Source organism: Daldinia childiae (genome assembly GCF_008694065.1).
Source record: "Daldinia childiae strain JS-1345 chromosome Unknown Scaffold2, whole genome shotgun sequence".
Taxonomy (NCBI): Eukaryota; Fungi; Ascomycota; class Sordariomycetes; order Xylariales; family Hypoxylaceae; genus Daldinia; species Daldinia childiae.
The window spans coordinates 1,740,451-1,760,996 of NW_022984643.1; the positions used below are offsets into that span (position 1 = coordinate 1,740,451).

The 20,546-nt window shown below is 47.2% G+C and overlaps 6 protein-coding genes across 7 annotated transcripts; 3 read left to right on the forward strand and 3 right to left on the reverse strand.

Moving 5' to 3' along the window:
* Positions 1-1,033: 1,033 nt before the first annotated feature.
* GL218_01385 (Neutrophil cytosol factor 2) lies at positions 1,034-2,913 on the reverse strand (the record flags this gene model as incomplete). The annotated part of the gene is made up of 5 exons (XM_033577852.1): positions 1,034-1,054; positions 1,168-2,214; positions 2,270-2,605; positions 2,681-2,830; positions 2,899-2,913. 5 exons carry the CDS (start codon positions 2,911-2,913, stop codon positions 1,034-1,036), a joined length of 1,569 nt encoding a protein of 522 aa, XP_033438971.1.
* Positions 2,914-7,622: 4,709 nt separating this feature from the next.
* GL218_01386 (Superoxide dismutase 1 copper chaperone) lies at positions 7,623-8,873 on the reverse strand (the record flags this gene model as incomplete). Of its 2 annotated transcripts, XM_033577854.1 has the most annotated exons (4): positions 7,623-8,194; positions 8,413-8,490; positions 8,572-8,701; positions 8,838-8,873. In XM_033577854.1, the coding sequence occupies 4 exons, from the start codon at positions 8,871-8,873 to the stop codon at positions 7,623-7,625; spliced, it is 816 nt and encodes a 271-aa protein (XP_033438972.1). The 2 variants fall into 2 exon arrangements, with proteins under 2 accessions (XP_033438972.1, XP_033438973.1); XM_033577853.1 differs by lacking the exon at positions 8,838-8,873 and having other exon boundaries at positions 8,572-8,683.
* Positions 8,874-9,578: 705 nt separating this feature from the next.
* On the forward strand, positions 9,579-10,190 carry GL218_01387 (54S ribosomal protein L23, mitochondrial; the record flags this gene model as incomplete). The annotated part of the gene is made up of 2 exons (XM_033577855.1): positions 9,579-9,599; positions 9,672-10,190. 2 exons carry the CDS (start codon positions 9,579-9,581, stop codon positions 10,188-10,190), a joined length of 540 nt encoding a protein of 179 aa, XP_033438974.1.
* Positions 10,191-10,691: 501 nt separating this feature from the next.
* Positions 10,692-11,662, reverse strand: GL218_01388 (Uricase; the record flags this gene model as incomplete). The annotated part of the gene is made up of 2 exons (XM_033577856.1): positions 10,692-10,798; positions 10,882-11,662. The coding sequence occupies 2 exons, from the start codon at positions 11,660-11,662 to the stop codon at positions 10,692-10,694; spliced, it is 888 nt and encodes a 295-aa protein (XP_033438964.1).
* A 2,640-nt stretch (positions 11,663-14,302) lies between these two features.
* GL218_01389 (putative glucuronan lyase a protein) lies at positions 14,303-15,085 on the forward strand (the record flags this gene model as incomplete). Its single annotated transcript, XM_033577857.1, has 1 exon — positions 14,303-15,085. The coding sequence occupies one exon, from the start codon at positions 14,303-14,305 to the stop codon at positions 15,083-15,085; it is 783 nt and encodes a 260-aa protein (XP_033438965.1).
* A 946-nt stretch (positions 15,086-16,031) lies between these two features.
* Positions 16,032-20,077, forward strand: GL218_01390 (Protein ste16; the record flags this gene model as incomplete). Its single annotated transcript, XM_033577858.1, has 2 exons — positions 16,032-18,404; positions 18,458-20,077. The coding sequence occupies 2 exons, from the start codon at positions 16,032-16,034 to the stop codon at positions 20,075-20,077; spliced, it is 3,993 nt and encodes a 1,330-aa protein (XP_033437973.1).
* Between the last annotated feature and the right edge of the window lie 469 nt (positions 20,078-20,546).

Sequence of the window (20,546 nt, forward strand, 5' to 3'; positions counted from 1 at the left end):
GCGAAGGTGATGCGAACAGCTCTGTTATGAAGATAGCCCTCAGCGGGTCTTTTGTCTACCAGATGATCTCCTATCCATCTCTGAATTACATTCAAGCCAATGAACTCCAATGCTCCATCAAAAAGAGAATAAAAAAATAAAAAATAAAGGACATCCCGTTCCTATCCCTTCTTCCCCGTCTCCCTTCTTCGGAGCCTAGTAGCTCACATCCGTAGAATGAGTACATTACTATACGGCTCGTACGTCGAAACACCACCACCAAGATCAAGGTTAAAGATTGATAGCGGAAAAAGCAAGTAGAAAATAATAAAAATAAGTATAATAGATAAATTGCACTATACTCCTCCCATCCTATCCACCACCCGATCGGCCGTGAAATCCATTCGCCGGTTATCCAAATCTAAGCTGGGGATATGTATATGTATAGGTATATATTTGCTTGCTTGTTATGTTATGTGATGTGGTGTGATGTGACGAGAACGACGAGACGCATCGAGATGTTTGGTTGAAAGGATACAATTACCAAACGTAGGATAACTAAACGAGCTATGCTTCAATAGTCGCCGTTTTAGAGAAATCCCCGTCTTGATTCATGCATGGCTTGGATCACATCCCCTGCGAGGGGGAGGGGAGTCAGATGTGAAACTGTCGCGTTTCCTCGTTTCATAACGCATTAGAGCAAGCCCCCCCGGATCAGCCCCGATTGCTCAAGGGGCCAACGTCGGAATAATGATGATGATAATGATGATGTGAATATTCAAGTTCAAAGATGGTTACTAAAAGGAGGTATATGATATGATATGATGATGCTGGAGAAACTATATTGAAAAAGGGGTACGGGGGGGTAGGTAATAAATGGAAGAGTAAAGATCAGTAGTAATAGATAAATAGTAGTAAGTGATAAAAAAATGCTGGGACGAGCCGAAGCTAAGATGAGAGTCTCTTCGTTACATCGTATGAAGTTCAGATTCAGATCGCAATGCTGGGTATCGTTTGTAATCGTAATGCCGCACACGAAGGAAAGAAAAACCGTCTAGATCTCTTGGACCCATATCTGTCGATCGTGTTAATCAACTGTTATAATCCCTATAATAAGGTGGGTGTGGTGTGATAATAGCAGTAATAGTGAGAGAAAAATGAAGAGAGAATAGTAAAAAAGATTCTTACCTCCAACTTGCCAATATCCAACCTCTGCTTCCGCGCCATCTGCTTAACACCTATCATGGCGACGTCCAGATCATCCTGGTCGCCCATGGTAATCATATCCGTCGACTGCGGCACGTCCTCGTCGCGCACCTTGAGCTTGAAGCGCCGGCGCAGGCCAAACTTATCCCGGATCCGGTCCACCAGCTCCGAGAACTCGATCGTCGTGCTGACCATCACGTACCGGACGTCTTCCGCGTGCACCTTTATGCGCACCTTGCGGATCTCAGGCCGTCTCGAGCCGCCGCGCGAAGATCCCCCCGCTACGGATGTGCCTGGTCGTCGGTTCGACACCATTTCGAATTCGCCCTCGTCGAACGAGTCGTAGTCGCTGGCTTCCTCCTCCTCCTCGATGTACCGCGGATTCCGCCGGCTCTGGCCCCGGCCTACGCTGCTGCCGCCTCCGTTGTTGTTGCCGTTGCCACCGCCGCCCCCGTACATGTCGTACACGTCCTCCGGGTATCCATCGTCCTCGTTCCTCGAGCGCCGCATCCGGGGCTGCTCCGCGCGCGAGAAGCTTCGCGGAGGCGACCTCATCTCGGACGCGGACCTGGAAGGCGCCTTGCGCTCGCTGCGTGGCGAGTTCATCTTGTCGTAGCGGTTGCTCTTGGACGGCTCGGGGATGTTGAGTCGAGCGGGCATCGGCTTGGGGCCGTTGCGGACGGAAGCGGCGCGGGTCATGGCCGCGGGCTTGTCGTTCTCGGGAGGCGGCGTGGGAGGGAATGCGTTGCGGCCGGCGGGTGGTTCTGACTGTTGTCTCCTGCTCTGCAGGCCTGGTTTGACGAGGTTCGTTGCCGCAAACGAGATGTTATCTGCCGGACGGTCGTCCTTCTCAGCTGCCCTTCCGGCGTTCTTGATCTCTGATCCGGCGAATCCCGTAAATGCGTTCGCCCTGTCGGAGGCGGCGACTAGACGGGCTTTTCCTAGGTAGTCCTTCGTCTTTAAGTTTCGCACCTTGGCTTCGTTGGGTCGGTATACAACTCCCACGGGGATAGAGAATACGGTATAGCCCTATAGAATGTTAGTGTCGAGTTGAAGAAAATCCCAGAAATATAAAGAATCGCACCTCTGCCTCTTCCCTAATAGCCTCGTCGATAACATTGTGGTCCTCGACAACCTTCTCCTTCACCGCAAAATTCAGATCCTGTAAACCTGCGTCCTTCTGTTGCAAGTAGATATAGCAGAGACCTCGGTTGAACAACACCTCACAAGAGTACAGCTTAAATAGTAGACCCAATTGCGCGTAGTCGATCATCGTATTGCCTCGGAGATATAGCAGGGTATCGTTGAAATTCGCTAACGCTTCTTCGAAGTCGCCGAGCAGGAAGTTAGATACACCCTGTTGGAAATAAGCCACGGCAAGATATTGATCTAGCCGGATCGCCCTCTGGTAACATTCGACCTAGGAGCAGAAGAGTTTTAGTATTCCAAGACGTGGATTAACTTTAAGGTAGGTTAGGTATGTTAGGCAACTTACAGCTTTCTCGTGTTCTCCTAGAGTCGCATGTATGACACCCATGTTAAACAGAATCTTGGACGTATCCGAGATGTTGTCGAATTCCTTCAGCGCCTCTTCGAATTCATTGTTATCGTATCGGCTCAGGGCCGACACCCACGATTCTATCTCCTAGATAGAGCATTAGCAACTCTATGCTATTAATCGCACGCCACCATTTCTCTAAACATCCAACCTACCTGTTTTAAAGACATTGTGTCGCCGGGATGAGCCTTGAATTAGTACCAATTGCTTTGTCCAGAAAGCAAAGGTAGAAGAGGGCTGCTCCTTGCGGCGATACTAATGCCTAGAATTTCGAGTCGCCCCTTTTTTGATTCGTATCCAGCTCAGCCTTGGATTGTTGGTCTTTGCGTTTTTTGGCCAAGGCTAGAATGTTGATATTTTTTTTTGGTCTTTAATCACACTTGTTCTACTAGTCTCCTGTGCCCTAATATAACCACTCTCCCCTCTTTGAATTTCCCGTACTAATAATAGTCTTGGCAGTAAGTAAAATAGCGGACCAGTTGGATCCTTTATTAGGTAGATGCGTCTTATGATAATTTGAAAATCGGAATCCCTTCTTTTTCGCAATTGGGGTCGGTTTAGATGAGAGCCTAGCTACGGGCTACGGACGGGCGTCTAAGTTCCTCGCAATTTTGGCTGACGGAGGGGCGGATCTTTTTGCAGTCCCTTTGTGGCAGGCAAAAAATAAAAGTGACAAAAAAAGGTCGGGGGGGTGTTGGTGGGATATGTAGGTACAAGACGCACGACGACCACGAGCCAACGGGGTGGGACTTCCAATGTCTCGATTACTCGATTAGACGTATTGAACTTATTAGGCACCTAGAAAGGTAACTAGGTAGATAGACTAGGCCGATCTCTTCGCACTGCACTGCAAGGAATGGATTAGGTCGGTGATGAGATTGGAGTGACTTGCAGTTTTTTTTTTTGCAGTTCTTGCAAACGAGAGCAAGTAATGAGTGGATGGGACGACGACGAAGCCAGCGCGTACAGAAGGACTGAGAGTGGATGAAAGGCGGAAAAGACAGTGACAGGCGAGGACGAGACCTTGTGCCAAGCGAAGCATTGGACGGAAAAGACTGGTAAATCTGGGTCTTTTTGGTCAGAGTTCCGAACGAGCTGGGATGGATCTAATTGTATTATTTGAGTACGTATGTACTTATTCGTCAAAAAAAAGAGAAAAACTCTTAATGAACCCCCCCCCCCGGCTTTTGCTTTGGGCGATTATGAGTGATGCTTGTGGGTACGGGATACGGAGCGCCCTCTTTGCGGGCAGCCAAAACGACGATGATGCTTAACCAGGGTCCAGACTGTAGGGAGAGACAGGGGTAAGGGTGGTGTAGGTTAAGAGGTACACAGGTAATGTATCTTCTCAACCGAGGGCTTGGACTTTGGTCTTGTGAGTGAACTTCTAATGAACGCCGGCCACCCGTCCCTTTTTATTCCGCTTCAGAAGTGAGGGTTGCAAGAAGTTGGTTGGTATTCGGAAGTTTAACTTCTTAACCAGTCAGTCGTTCGACCTGTCATGATCAAGCGAACAATATACAACTTAATATGTTCTTAGATTGTCTCATCTAAACACAACTTTGCTGGCGGCCCAGGGCGCCTAGAAGTAGTGTACAGCCTCATTAACAAGCGCGCAAATTGCCTACCTAGAGTTAACCGATTCCTTCGCACCATCGATGCTGAATTTGGCCGCTACGGACGTAACTAACATCTACAATGAAGTCGATCGTACAACGTATAAGTTGTTTATAGATCAGAAGGATGGCGGATGAAAATACTAGGAGGTATGTAGTACCGCCTGAGACCGTCTCAAGACTACTTGGTCGTCTATTTTACCTTCCTTCGTTTACCCCTTGGATGATTAACGCCAGTTCGTTCTATCGAGCCATCTTCACGGAAACCTTCCTAAGAAGATCCCGTTATAAATGATATAGACGAATATGGTAATGCTCATAATCACCATCAAGATTCCCATATACTATGTACGTATTCTACATACCTGTATACCTGTAAGTGATTACTAGTGTATGTAACGTCTTTAGCAGTGAGCATTAAGTAGTGCATGTAGTATAACTAGCAAAATAGTAATAGTCGTCGATATTAATCCTAGTCTCTTACTCTTTTGGCTCTTGGGGTTGCAACTTGGAACGGACCCTGTCTCTCCTCATGCAGCAAACGTTCCAAAGCGTCGATTAAGGGGTCATGATTGGCTGACGGGATTCGGCAAAGCCCCCGCAGTGTCGGACTCCAAGGCGTTTCCAAGGGCGCCTAAAATCTGAATCGAGCCAGTCAGTGCTCTAGGTCGTGTACAATGTCCTGTTCGTCTTATTATTCCTTTCACAATTCTTATTACAACGCCTTCGAGAACTTTCCCGTAGACGAATCAACAAGCTCCGTGCTCGAGCTGTCTAACCTACATAGTAGATACCTAGTAGATTCATCTCCTATCTCGAATCCGGAATAGGTAATCTGTATATCTTGTAGTTCTTCTCTTTTACCCCAATCGGTGTTGTAGGATCATATCTACGCGCCGACAAGCCTTCTAGTTATCTTCAGCACAATTCGTCACTCGCAGTAATGCATGTGATGCTCTCTCATAACTCGAGGTCGGAGGATTAAACGGAGGCTTGTCATCGATTATGTTATAGTTATGCCTATTCCGTACATGTCAAGCATGTAAAGTCGTTACCAAACTCAACTTAATGCCTGCTAGTCATCTCATCTCTCCAATATGCACGATGCAATCGGACGGCGTGCTATAATCTCACATTCCGAGAGACCCATTCTAGTTGTCCATTGTTCCCCTATGATGTCCATCCCATCGCAGCGGGTTCTAGCTCCCCGGTCTTAGATAGCTCTACACCATCTCATCTTTACAAGACGCACGTCCTTTACGAATTAGTGTCAGCTGAAGAATTGTTATTGAAGATACAAAACTATTAGATTGCATAGTAATATCTCAAGTTTATTGCGAAACTCGCTTCCCTCCGATGCGTTTGAGATAGTCTTCCTATCCTTAGCCTTGACAACTATATCCACTATTAGCTGGGTATCTATTAAAGCGAGTAGCATAGGCACCCGCCTAGGTAGTCGGGCCCGGCATAAAGCGCAGGGCGGGTGTTTGATGATCCTCAAATCTCAGAAAGTCCGTGTTATTCAGAAGCCCCTGGACCCACGGCATCTGTGATCTGAACCTCCTTAGCGGATCAGATCTCTAGAGCCTCAACAAATGTTGCCTACTACTACACAAGTAATGTTTTGGAAAAAGGAAAAGAATCGAAACTAAAAGCGATCCTCCCTCGATCCTCTAGACCCTGCTTAGATAGTGCAACGTCCGTGTTTTCAGTAGCGACGCCCGTCATACATAGTCAAGCGTAGCATACCGATCTCAATAGCTTGGTGCTTGTTGATCCTTCGCCCACGGGTAATTATGTACTTTATCTAATGGGCTAAAGAGGTTGCATAGATATTTCTTTAACCCACTTCTTTTCCCGTCACAATCACAAAAATTCTTCAACCGCACTTTGAAATGGGTAGTAGGTAACCTTTTTATCTAGTAGTATCCTTGCTGCCTTGCTGCATACCATCTCCGGCGGTGAGTACCGATAACTAGGATACCATACTCTTTTACCTAAGAGAGTGCGTTTGAATTGATCTTGTTTGTCTCATTCCACGTGTTCCCGGTCACCGCCAAGTGGGATTCTCGGCACTTTTGTGACAAGGTCTGCATTAAGAGGTGAGCGCTATGTTCGTGTATTAGATAAGTCTGGTGTGGGAGAGTTATCTGAGGTTAAAGCTTGGTGTTGAAGATGTGGTCGGTAAGTTGGGTTCAAGGCATGAGGGATGAAAAAGGGTATGAGCACGGCGGAACCAACCGCTTAACCTCTCCTCATATGTCGTGTAAACTGCCAACAGCCGGGGCCCCGGAGTCGGCCATGAAGCCAAGCTTTTCGTTCTTCAGCCATAAAACGTCAGATAGAGACTTGGCTTTGGATAAACCCCTACCCACGACTTCTCCGCGCGCCGCCAAAAAGAAAGATCATGATCACGCCGTCTCGTTCGATGATCTATCATTCTTCATGTCTTTCTCCACGATTATCGACTATCTTCAACGTTTTCGTCGATGCGAGAAGGAGATAAATAAGCCCGGGATAGCCATTGCGACTTCGTCCCTAGAATATTTCGTTTGGTTCTGTGACCGCAGTGGTTGACGTAGGAACGATGTCCCAAGGAGGTAATCCTTGGCGGTCCTTCATCATGAGATTCTTTAAATACTCCTGGATTGTGTGGCGCCACCATGGGTCGGTACATGGTGCCATTACCCAAAGGATACCACACGATCCATCGAACTCTTCTAGGCACGCAAATTCGGCATCTTTATCCCGAGCCCCTAGGTATGCTGACTAGATATGCCCGCGTTGATAAGGAGCGTTTCTTATTCAAATAAATCGAATGACATGATCAGAGCAGATCTGTCGTCTGATTTTATGTAGCGTCGTCCAATGTAAGCCTGTCAAAGCGACTGCCGAGCTGTCATAATCAACAGTGAACAGTCGCCAATAACAACATTGCATATTGTGTGCTATGACGAATTGTTTCTTTGCCGTTTGAATAAATTTGGTAAAGTTAGACCCTGAATGTCCCTGCATAAGGGACCGACAGGGGAATTATACATAGATGCTGTCAATGTCGAGGCACACGAGAATAAACGGGATCTTGAACAAGCCGGGCACCCCTGGGAGACTCAATTCGACGAGGCAGAAGCCCAATTGACCTCTCAGAGTTGCTTGCTTTCTATGTATCAACGGTGCTTATTGGATACCAATAGTCTTTACGAACAACCCCCACTCCAATACACGTTGCCGGATCCAAAACTTGTACAGAACCAGTTCAAGTCTTAGATCATACCTTTCTTTACCTCGTCCTTTCTTTCCTCCCAAAGCGTCTTGCCAGTACATGAGCATACTGTCTTATCATTATCCCACATGCCGGCACTCCTCGCAATGACACCAACGACAGTGTTTTCATCATTTCTCAGATTACCTTCCGTGACCCCTTCCTGCTGGCTAGAAACAACCATTGCATGTCCAATCACCTCCCAAACCTGAAAAGGATGATCGAAGAATACTGCGCCCCGACCATCCTTTCCGACCTGTACAGTACCCAAGATCCCCCGGGGCTGCGTTGTGCCACTCCCGCCTGCCCATACCGGACCCGTAGATGTAGCACCGAGCTTGAGGTCGCCGTATTCTCTTATGCTGGCCGAGTATGTACCAGGCTTAACTCCACGAACAGTCAAATCCACCAAGGTTATTGTAGGAGAGACTTGAACCATGCGGGCCAAACCCCTGACTTCCCTGTCATTTATTCCGGATCCTTCCGTATCTGCCTCTGGGGCAGAAGCAGGCACCAATGCATCACCACCCTTCTCATTGCGGTGATACGTCTCGAGGATGCAAACAGCTGCGCCTAAAAGGATCTGTATCAGCTAGCTGGAAGAGCCAAATGATTATCGTATCGAATTAGGGGACCCGGAGCGTAAGCCGGCTGCTTCGGTGAAGCTCGGCATGAGGTAAAGGAGATTGGTGACCTTCTCCGGGCGGTCATAAAGTAACGACCGATACTTTGCATAAATTTAAATAGAAATATACAAGGTAATATATAAGGAAATATAATATTTCACTTACTATTCGAAGCACCTGACCCTCTTAAAATAGCATCCCGACCTGTAGCTTCAATAGCGCTAACAATTGCGGACGGGGCAGCTGTTTAAGGAATATATTGTGTTAGTCTCAGATCGAGATCTTTCAACTATGTAGCTTCTCTTGCGTATGGATTCATCTTACCAGTCCCTTCTACTGATACGAGCTGCCTCTCTAAGTCGGCTTCGACCTTAGTGATGCCTCCGAGTTTATATAGCGCATCCGAAACATCTTTGACACAACCGTCACAGGTCATCGGCACAGCGAATAAAGTCTATATAATTCGATCATGGCTCCTATTAGCTTATACTGTCTCGAGTTTTGATAGATAAGTATTGACTATTTCTAAGGCTACTAATAACAACTAAGGAGGTAGCCATGAAAAAAAAAGTAAACGTAGATAGACGGACCTGAAAAGGAGTCTTGGCCTGATTATGAACCGTCATCTTGTCGTTGGTAGCAATAGGATATCTAGTAATATGAAGGGAAGTTTCTCGCTGGTTACGGTGATAATAAGACTCGGCAGCGACGCCAAGGAAGAAATAACCAGTACCCGTAGCAAAAGAACGAAATGATATACCGTGTAAATATTTCAGCATCATATGCTCAGAAGCAGAAGAGGGGACGAAGGGACGAAAGGAGCTTCATAATATTACAATCGATCGTGTAGAAACGGTTGGAAGCCATTCACTTACACGATAGAAAACCCACCTTTTTTTACCTAAACTAAATAGGCCAATAAAATGTAATAAGCAGAACTTTTGCTTTGAAATCGCAATTCCTTTCTTAGAATTGATCCGATTCTTCCTAGATACAACTATCTAAGATGCGGGCTCGGTCTTCGGTGCTTGCGACTGGCGTCACTAATTTATCGTCATGCGCTAAAAATTGATATGACTTATCGATAGGCGGGGAAACTTAGATATCGGTACCCTTAGGTACAGCACACGTGACTCCTGGAATATCGAATTCTGCTATTGCACCTTTAAACATCCAATAAACCCTGAAGCCGCGAATTCGGCGACAAACGTGCCATTGCAGCACCATAAAGGGTCATATAGATCATACATGCGCCCCTCGTCGAGGCCATCGAGCATTTAGACATATACCTTGACGACGAGGGGCTAAAAGCTCCCTCGAGAGCCGTCACCATGTCGCAGACTGTCGGGCTGGTAAGCTCCCCTCCATTCCAATCCCGTCGAAGCGGCATAGCGAAGACTCACAAGTATACTCCCCCCGAATAGACGAAACTAGCCTACTCGCGAGTATGGCACCACATCTCCGCCGCAGCGCCACACCCAACGCTCTCCACGCAACCGAACGTAACCCCGCCATCTCTAGGCCGTCTGGCCTCGCGCATCGCCGTGATCCTCATGGGCAAGCACAAGCCGATCTGGGACCCGTCGACGGACTGCGGGGACTACGTGGTAGTAACCAACTGCGCGGCCCTGCACGTCACCGGCCGCAAGATGTGGCAGAAGACGTACTACCGACACAACACGCGGCCCGGTTCCCTGCAGTCCGTCACCATGGACGTGCTCATGGCCAAGTACGGCGGCGCCGAGGTCCTACGTAAGGCCGTCAGCGGTATGTTGCCGAAGAACAGGCTGCGGGATAAGAGGCTCGCTCGGCTGAAGGCGTTTGAGGGCGACGCGCACCCGTTCAAGAAGAACTTGATACGGTTTGGTGGTGTGGAGGTGGGCAAGGAGGGCTGGGGCGAGGCGGTCAAGGCGATAAGACAGGCGGGTGCGGAGAGGTTATAGCGGAATATTTGCTTTAGGGGAAGCTTAGGGAATGTGAGCGTGAAGGAAGGCTTTCGGGCGAGAAAAGGCGGACTTTGCCAGGGGAATTAGGTACTGGCTCTGCATATCTGCTATGTACTACATCGTATGTGTATAACGAATGCATCTCATGACAACCAACTTGATAAGTGGTCGAGAAACCGGTACTCCTTGGTGTATTGCAAGCCGTAGATTCGTTATGGGTGTAAGGGGGAGTACTAAGGGTCAGAATCATGAAAATGACCACACATATATATTATATTTAACAGCACAATTACAAGTACGAAAGAAGATTTTAAGAATATTGTGAGGTCTTATCTTGAGATGGTATCTAGATACTCGTTTCGATGCAATAACAACTTGATAACCCGGCTAGAATCCCATTTCCCCGATAATTACGGATTAAAAAACAATTATAAGCCTGCGCATTACGCCGAAGACATGATACAAATCTGCATAATAATAATAATGATGAAATAGCGTCTACGAGCGCGAAATCTCGACTTTTATCAAACCGTTAGGTCCGGACTGCGGGGCGTATACTTCGGCGTCCTTGCCCGTGTTCTTAAGACCCTTGTGCCAGGATAAATCTGTGAAAGTGAATATGGTCAGAAGTTGGTTGGTCTAACATTGATTGATATAATCGGAGATGAGTAGATAGGGGTAGGCTTACCGATTTCAAAGTAGTGCTTGTTGGGCAATGCATAAGTGACCGACTTGACCTCAGAAGCGGCCTCGAGGATCTGCTCGCCCATTTTATACATGGTATGCTGCACCGAAGGACTGCTCTCTTCGGCAAATGTTTTCATGGTGATTCTACGGGCGTCTTCCCAAGCCTTGTCGAACTGGCCCACCTTCTGCTCGACCGCCGCCACGCTTGGTAGGGTATTCCAACTCCAAGTAGCGTCGACGTCAGTCGAGAGGATGCGGTCCCAGGTCTCGGGTAGTGTGGTGTAGTCATCGCGAATGAAGCCGTGGAAGGCGGACCCAGTGCTTTTCAGCACTAGGAGCCCCGCGATACCGCTAGTGAGCTCGATTCCCTTGCGGGTAATACGGGCCTCGACGTTGCGAGTCTCCTCGCCGTCGCGGTAGAAGCTATGGGGGTGTTCCTTTCCGTCAATGATCATGCGGGTCCACCGCTTTACAGCTATGCTGATATTGGCGGCGTGGATGTGGGCGTATTGATCTAGGAAATGCTGTCCCAAGTAGCTGGCGTACAGTTCCGGCGGGTTCACGGGGTGCTCCTTGGCTTTGATGTAGATGGTATTCTTCATGGAGTCGGTGGCCACGACAACGCTGTTGTCCGCTACCGTGTACGACGACTCGATATCCCCCTCGAGTAAACAGCATACGGTCATCTCCGTAACTGTGTGCGTACCCGTCGCCTCATCCCTATGGACTTTGTATACGCGGACATTGTCCTTTCCGTACCGAGCTGCTGATACGACGGGCATGATGGAAAGAGTGTGCTCTTCTGTTTTTCTTATTCTCCTCGCTCTTGCTTATTATGATTTACGAAGATTATGAAATCCGTAAAAGTTAAATCTTCCGAAACCTTTTGGGGATGCCGATAACCTTGCTTTATAAGGGAGGGCTTAGGTGCAACGTGATGCAGAATGTTAGAAGGCGAATCTATCCTGTACAATTGTAATCAAACGAGACAATTGGATACTAAGTAAGAATAATAATAGGAAGAAGAAGAAAAAAGGAAGTCGTGAATCATTGGCCGAGTCAGTCTACAGAAGAAGGAAAGAAAAGAACGCGGTATAAATGGAAAGGGAGAAACAAGACAGCATATTTATATACATGCGATCTAAAGTGATATGGAGCTATGTATGTATGTATGTATATAAAGGTAAGGAAGGTATATTTACCTCGGACATATCCATGGATGTCTCTTGTACGTTGGAGATACTCCAGCTTTTCCTAAACTCCAAATCACCAAACGAAGCTACATACTAACCTTCTGACCTACACTTACTAGACTACCGACCCTCCATCCCAAATTGAGCTGCATACGTAACCTGAATAGGTTCATATAAGGATGCAGGGACGTAGTAGTCTACGCAGATCCGGGTCCTGGACAGTCCCGGATTTAGCTGCTAGACTGAGCAACACAGCAGGTTGGTTGGCTTTCTGCAGATCGGAAAGCGCCTGAAGCGGATGCATACGGCATTGCATATGTACATGCCTCATACATATGGACGTACGTACATGCATACATACATCCATACGATATGATATAATACAAAGACGCTCAAAGCTCATTGCCCGCTGGTCACCGATAAGAGGAGTACCTTAAAATGTAACTATGTAGTTGGTGATACAAGAACGGCGGCGCGATGAAAAAAAGAGGGGACTTGCTAGTAAAAAAAAAAAGAAAAAGAAAGTAAAAGGCGTAAAATGGACCCAGTTAACTGGCTTCGGATGGGTCTTTAGAAGCTAAGCTTGTTGGCTTGCAGTTGTTTTACGGCAAGCTTTACCCCAATAACCAATAATAATGCATCCTTCCCATTGGCGACTTTTTAGCTGCTCGATACATCATACCGTACCTTACGGAACCCGCCGACTCCCCTACACCCCAAAGGCCGACTCCTACCGTAATCGGTATTCAGTTACCCTGCCTAGGTCCGCCTATGTATACATAAGCTTTAGCTTCTTATCTGTCCGGTTTGTCTTACCTTTTTGCTACCGATATCACCCTTCTTTGTTTGATGCTAATGTAGGCAACATGCGGTCTAGATGCCCAATCTAGATTTTGTTGCGGGCTGATGTCATTCTAAGACCATTCGGGAAGTGTTACTGAGTTGCGAAGCGAGTTTATGTTCAATTCATTAGGTATTCTAAAATACTTCAATAATCAACTTCCATCTTTAACTAAAACATTCACTCGACCTGTGCTAATTATGGTGTTTCTACTTGACTCAGTATATCAGAAGAAAACTTGAATGATGTCAAGTGTTTACAGATAATCTGCCGAGTTTCTATGTTATCTAAGCTTGTGAGACTCAGACTCTTGATAGGTATATGTAACCGGCGAATAAAGGTCGTTTGCCATTGAAAATGACTGCAGGTGAGAAACATTATCCACGCCGGTCAAGCTTCTACATGCCACAACTAATATACTCGTGGTCGAAATCTAGCCCCTCAATCGAATATGTAAAGGAGACTACCCCCACGGAGGCGCTCTTAGGACTCACGTCTAATGACCTGGGGTATAGAGATCCGAGGGTAACACAATACACATCATACCATCATACACCACGCTCGTCACCACTCATCTCATAGTGAAGCTGACTGTGATTGTAACTCTCATATTGGACTAGGGTGTTCCCTGTGCTGTTAATATATACATATATGACCCATTCGTAGTTGTTAAAACTCACAATTGTTTGCTTCGATGAAAAACACGCCAAAGTTGTTTCTGAATAATACTGAATTATATAGAGGCTAAATATAGAATCGTTAAGGCTGAAAATAGACAGGGGTGTTTTATATGTATGATAGGCCTTCCATCAAGCTGCTGACGCCAACCTTACCCCAATCCAAAGAAATGCAGCTCAGCTCTTTCTTATATGGTAATTTGTACTTTGTAATAATACTATGAAACTGCCCTAGCTGAAGCTGTCAGATCTTATTTAAATGATTTGCACAGTATGCTAAAGCGCTACTCGAAGAATATCGCCCTTCGAGGACGAATCATCTGGCTCTCCCCTATAACCTACTTTATACAATTACCTATGTTGGGTTCTATGATCTGTCATACCTATAAGAAGAATCTCTCTTAATATGGTAGGTCAAGATTTGGCTGACGATTTTCACGTCCCGACTCCCTTAGTCATTTAGCAAGTTCAGGGGCTGTATTTACACAATGATTGACTAGAATCTTATGGACAGGACCCCAATTGACCTTACATTGCCTAATAATCTAATATGGAAGGTCGCATTTGAACAGGTAACGTCGGGGCTTTGTATTGGGTATATATATGAATGTTGAACTACCCAGGCTAGTATACAATGTCTCAACTCCTATCACAGAAGTCAAGCTTGTTCCTCATCACACTATAAAGAAGATTCAGCACGCTCTTCTCGCTATGTTTATCTCTAAGATCGCGGCGCTCGCGCTTCTTGCGCCTTGCACGCTTGTCTCTGCCACTCCGGTCTTCAAAAACCACGGAACACTGGACGGATGGGATGGAACCAACCACGAACATAAAGGAACCGTAACTCAGGTCGACAACGTGTCTTACAACTCAGGCACATCGATCAAAGTGGTTCAGATATACGATTCTGGCTACACTGGCAGATACCACTCGGAAGTCTACAAGAAAGACGTCTACAAAGTCGGCGACGAGGGGTTCTACGGCTTCGCTTTCCGGCTGCACTCAACTTGGGACACCTCGTCCAAGCAATCCTACAACATCGCGCAGTTCATCAGCAACCTAGAGGATAACCCCGATAACACGTGCGGGGATGGCTTCATCCCCTCGATGATGATGTGGGTCGAGGGCAACGAGCTCAAGATCCGCAGCAAGGGCGGCAACATGTGCGATAGCACCCTGAAGAAGTTCTCGGTCGGCACGATCAAGCCGGGGTCTTGGCACCGCGTCGTTCTCCAGGCCAAGTGGGAAAGCGACAACTCGGGCTACTACAAGGTCTGGTTCGACGGGAAGCAGGCGCTGGAGAAATCCGGCCTTATCACTACGTACAGGGACACGCAGAAGAAATACGGCTTCCAGTTCCGCACCGGCTTGTATGCCAATGCCTGGCACGACGACAAGCACATGGATGGAAACCAGGGCACCCGACAGCTGTGGATTGATGAGGTTGCCATCGGAAACAAGTATGAGGATGTGGACCCCGGGGTTCAGCAGTAATCTTGTGGCAATTATGTGTTGTTTCGGCTGGCCTTTCTATAAGATATTTGATGATTTGCGAGTCTTGGTAGTTATTTAGTTAGAACGTTATAGTTGTAGATAATTCATGTCTTTCTCGATGTCTTGAAGCTTTTAAATGACCAAATTTTAGATTCTTATTTATAGGTTCAAGGAGATGAGAGATAAGATATATTTAGTTGAGTGCACGCATATCCCATATCCGGGGTATAATTAAAACTAGCCAATAGGAGTTGTCATTTGGAGGGAAATAGGGAATATCCTGTGAAGTAGTTGCATACGATAGAATAGAGAATAAGGTTTATAAATACATTCATGTCAAAGTTAAAGAAAAAAAATGAGGTTATCACTAAATACCTGACGTATATGTCATGCTTATGAAAGGGGTAAACACCACCTATGTTTCTCCTATTGTATCACCACTGGAGAAGGTGTCGCAGCAGCAAAAGTCTAATATAAGTTTCAATATTAAGTAATAAAGACTACCAGGGGGTACATAGCTATTGTATCCTCCGCCTCCACCTTTCATCCCATCCTTGTTTCTTGGCACAAGCGGCCGCAATCCGACACGGCGGCGTCCCAACTAAACCATTAAACCACTAAATCGCAGTTATTGTACGAATAGATACAACAAACATTACATTACTTTTAACCACTTCACTTTATGAGACATGACAACGACGTCCCCTTCTTCTACTCTCTTATTCGCTCATAGTCTTCCTTTTGCGCAGTTCTTCATTTTCTTGTCGAAAACATACGGCTCGCGTCGGCCCAGTCCTTGAGTTCGCCTAGTCTTTACAGTCTAATATTATAGCTTTGTCACGATACTACACGAACCTATCATTTGCCTGACAAAACATTCGCTTCTCTCCATGAGTGACGCTGCGGCCTGGTCCCAGACGGTGGGCATTTGGTCGGGTCTGCCACCATGCTGAGCACCTCCGCGACGCCGGCTCAGAAGTCGTTGGGTACGCAAGCTACTAATTCTCCCCTCACCACCTCGCGACCGAGCCTCGATGGCGGACTTCGACCACCTGCCGCCGGCGATGGTGCCCGAAGCATGGCATCCACCGCTACCTCCCTCGCCCCGAGCCGTGGTGCTTCCTTCAACCCTTCCCAACCTCCAGGGAGTTTCAGTTCCGACTTACGCAGTCAAACTATCCAGTCGAGGGCTGGTTCGAGGGTCGACGTCTATATCCGCGAAAAGCTGGACGAGGATGACGATTCCATCGCCGAGACTACGCTTAATTCGTTGAAGGACTCGCTTAGCCGCGAGATGAAAATAAAAGAGGGAAGCGAAAATATGCTTGAAGCTTTAAATGCAAAGAAAGCAAAACAGACCAAGGAACAACGCCAGAGGGTAGAGGCCGAGCTTACAGCCTCAAATACGAGAATAAAAGAGCTGAAGCAAAGGATCACGGATGCGCAGCGATCTAAGGCCGTGCCTAGTACGCCTACGAGAACACGTAACGAGGGGTTGTTGCGTAACGAAGGTCTGCGATCGCCCCCAAGCGCATCCAGAAGCGGCGCCGGATCCGATTTCGAAGAGTCGACAGAATCTCCGACATTTGCACTTGCCGAGATACTGCAAGCTCTAGAAGTCGAAGGTATGACCCCTGAATACTATGTGGGGGGAGCCAACAACCTCGTAGATCTCTTCAAAAGGCACCCCACGCTGAAGTATGACTTGGTGTGGTCTGTTTTTGGAGATAGGATGCAGGTCATGCTGCTTAGCGGCAGTAGGGAAGTGGTAGCGTCAGGATACCGAATGCTACGATATGCTATTTCCGACATAGCCTCTCTTAAGAAAATACGTAGCTTAAATACCGACTTCATGGTAGTCGTGTCTCTCGCCAAGGATCGCAAGGCCGATGTGGAACGCGAGCAGGCTCTCAAGTTCGTCCGCGCTTTTTTGGATGTGAAAGATGGTGTTCGCGAGGTGTCTAGGGCCGTGGTTAGGACTATAGCAGCAGTCGCCGAGCAAGTCGAAGATCGGCTCCGGCCAATCTGTATCGAAACACTCGCCGAAGTATTATTACGGGATCCCGCGCTGCTTGTGGCGTCTGGCGGCTTAGTACCATTGTCAGAGGCGCTCGCTGAGGGTACTTACAAGTCCCCCGAATCCTTATCCTCGGCTTTTCTTTACCTACTAGATGCGCCACATACACGGAAGTATTTACGGGCCGGATATGAATTAGAAGTTCTATTTACGGCCTTTACCGATGCTCTGTTCTCGTACGAGGGGGTTATAAAACAAAATTCAAGGGCAATTGCTTCTGCTTTGAAGAGCTGGTCTGGGCTCATGACCTTGTCCATGTACAACTTCAGAGCGATCGGCTCTTTGATATCGAGCTTGATGCTGCCTAACCCGACGATTCGGGACACTGTGATGGATTTGCTTTATTCTCTTCTTCGTATTAAACCCCCTGCATGGGCCACGTCGTATCTTGCAGGGCGACGTCTGACAACGTATGGAAGAGTAACGACATTGAAGTCCTCAATGCCGAGCAAGGACGATACAGTCTACGAAGATGACGGTGCGGAGCAAAATTTCGTAGAACACTATACGGCATTGCTTCTGGCTATATTTATCAAAGCGGGGATGATGCCGAACCTGCTCCAGGTTGCTCAAGGCACCGACGATCCCATGTTGAAGCGAAAAACAACTCTGCTCATTGGCGAAACCCTCAAACTCGCGAGCAGAATCCTCCCCCCTTCTTGGAGTAGCGAACTTCAGTTACTCCCCGAGCTATTCGCAGCTGCTTCGCACTTCCAAGACGAGGCGCATTTTAACGCGACCGGAATTGTCTACCAAATAAGTAGTGTAAGCCGGACGCTTTACCGGTCATCTCCAACGGGTTACGCTCCTGGCTATCTCCCCTCTAGCAGCATGTTAGAGAATATGGGCCATGCAGAAGAAGCACCAAAGGCTAATGCTTTAATTAACCCTGACGATGCCACGTTCCGTCAACTGCTGATAGATTCGGGAGTTCTCGGCCATTCGAACCCTTCTAAATGGGACTGGGATGTCGTTCTAAAGATAATTGAAGGGCCACTGATGAATGGTAAACGTTTAGAAGAAGCTATCAAGGCATCAAAATTCGCAAAAAGGCTCGTAGGCTTTTATCGGCCTTTCAAATTCAAATTTTCGGAGATCAAGAGCACGCGAAATACTCAAAAGTATGTTAGGGTTGGCTGTGCACTGATGCATACGCTGCTCCAAACAGCAGAAGGGACAAAATACCTTGCAGATAATAAGCTATTAAGGCAAATCGCTGAGTGCTTGGCTCAGTGTGATCCGGTAAGAACATATATGTTGAAAGATTTAGGTTAAATACTTATTCTTGCTTCTAGACCAGCGGTTTGACTGCACAGTATCCGATGTTTTCGAGAGATCGTCTTACAGATACGCTTTGCGGCGGTTATTTCCCTATGATCGGTGCTCTGAGCAGCGACCCCAAGGGATTACAGATGCTCGAGAGATGGCGCATCTTCAATATGATGTATCATATCGTCGATTTTAAGCAAAGACCGGATCTCATCAAATTGCTTCTCAGTCATCTTGACTATAGTCTTCACGGCCACCCGCGCGTGCTACTGTCGAAGGCTTTGACAGCTGGTACAAAAGAAATGCGAATACATAGTACTAACGTACTTCGAAAATATGCAACAAGGCAGCGAGTTACGCCGACAGGCCAAGTTATCTCCGACTCCAAGTGGGCGATTCAATTACTTGTCACACAACTCTACGACCCAGAAGTTGAGGTTTGTGCTACGGCCGTCAAGATTCTTGAGAAGGCTTGCAATAGTAAGGCCTTGTTAGAGTATATAGTGGAATGCCGGCCTGCATTGGACCACCTAGGCGAGATTGGGGCACCTTTGCTACTCCGATTTTTGTCTACTTCTATCGGTTATCATTATTTAGATGGCTTAGACTATATAAGTAACGAAATGGACGACTGGTTCCTCGGGCGCAACGATACCTATGTTAGTCTTATCGAAGCTAGTCTAGCACGTTCTTTCATCGATACCCAAGAGGATCAACCACATCGCCTTAGTATTTATGAAGACGATTTGGATACGGACCAAGACAACCACGTCCCACCTCATTTCTACCGAGAATTGACGCGCACGAAAGAAGGTTGTAAATTGCTCGAAGACAAGGGCCACTTCGAAGAGTTCGCCGCGACTATTAGTGAATACGGAATGCAATCCGATGATCCTGAACTTATCACAAAAGTTAAAGGCTGCTTATGGGCAGTTGGAAACGTTGGCTCGATGGAGCTCGGGGCTCCGTTCTTGGAATCGACGGATGTAGTAGAACATATCGTCAAAATCGCCGAATCTCATGACGTGATGAGTCTTCGAGGTACCGCATTTTTCGTCTTAGGTTTAATATCGAGATCTACGCACGGACTAGAGATCCTCTCTGAACATGGTTGGGAATCAAATACTACGCCTCTCGGGATGTCATTGGGGCTTTGCGTTCCTAAGAATCTTTCCAAATTCTTCTCTTGCAAGCCCTGGAAACACGAGATACCCGCGCACATCAGAGTCTTAGATACCCAGAAAACAGTGCTGGAACCACCGCCTGTGGAAATCGACGAACAGGACCCGACTAACCGACGCATATTAGAGCTCATGACTGAGCTAGGTAATATGGTGCTCTATAAGAAGGCCAAAGTAGAGCTACTCCAGTTACGACATAAAAAGGCTCTGGGATTCCGGCAACCTACCCTATTCCGTAAGATTCTAGCATTGATGGAATGTCACCACTATAGGCTACCGGACCGGCATCTAGTAATCGAGTTATTCGACAAGAGTGTCCTAAGGCACATCGTCTACGGCGAGGAAAGCAGCGACGAATCAGCAAGCAGCTCGGGCGACGAGCAGAGGACAGAACGGCAAAGGAGCATAAGCGATCCCGCCGAGATGGAGAGGATAATAGCTAGGGCCCAGAACTCATCGATATAGCATAGCATCGCATACCGGCTAGGACGGGACGGGAAAGCGTCTAAGGGCAGCAAATCCGGGATTTTGGACACGGCAAGATATAGTCTGCTTGTTTTTTTTGTTTTTTGGGAACTTGACTTGACTTGACTTGGGACGATTCAACAACTACCTACTATTGCCTTAGGAGGTACCTATACCTCTACCTATATCTACCTACTTGTAAAAGAAAATATAGACACGACATGACATGATATGCGAGGGACAGAAAAATCGCTCGTTGCAAACTGCGCACCACAACACTACCATTTTGGGGAAGGGGGGAGAAGGTGACATTATCTTGCATATGGGCGGTGATACTCTAGGGGTGGGCGGAGCGGCACGATGGGTGCTTGAATTGAACATTGTTCTGTTTTACTTATGTCCTGTTGATCTTTGTGTTGTGCCGTGTTGTGTTTTCTTGCTAGGCGGATGGCGTGCGGAATCTGAAATG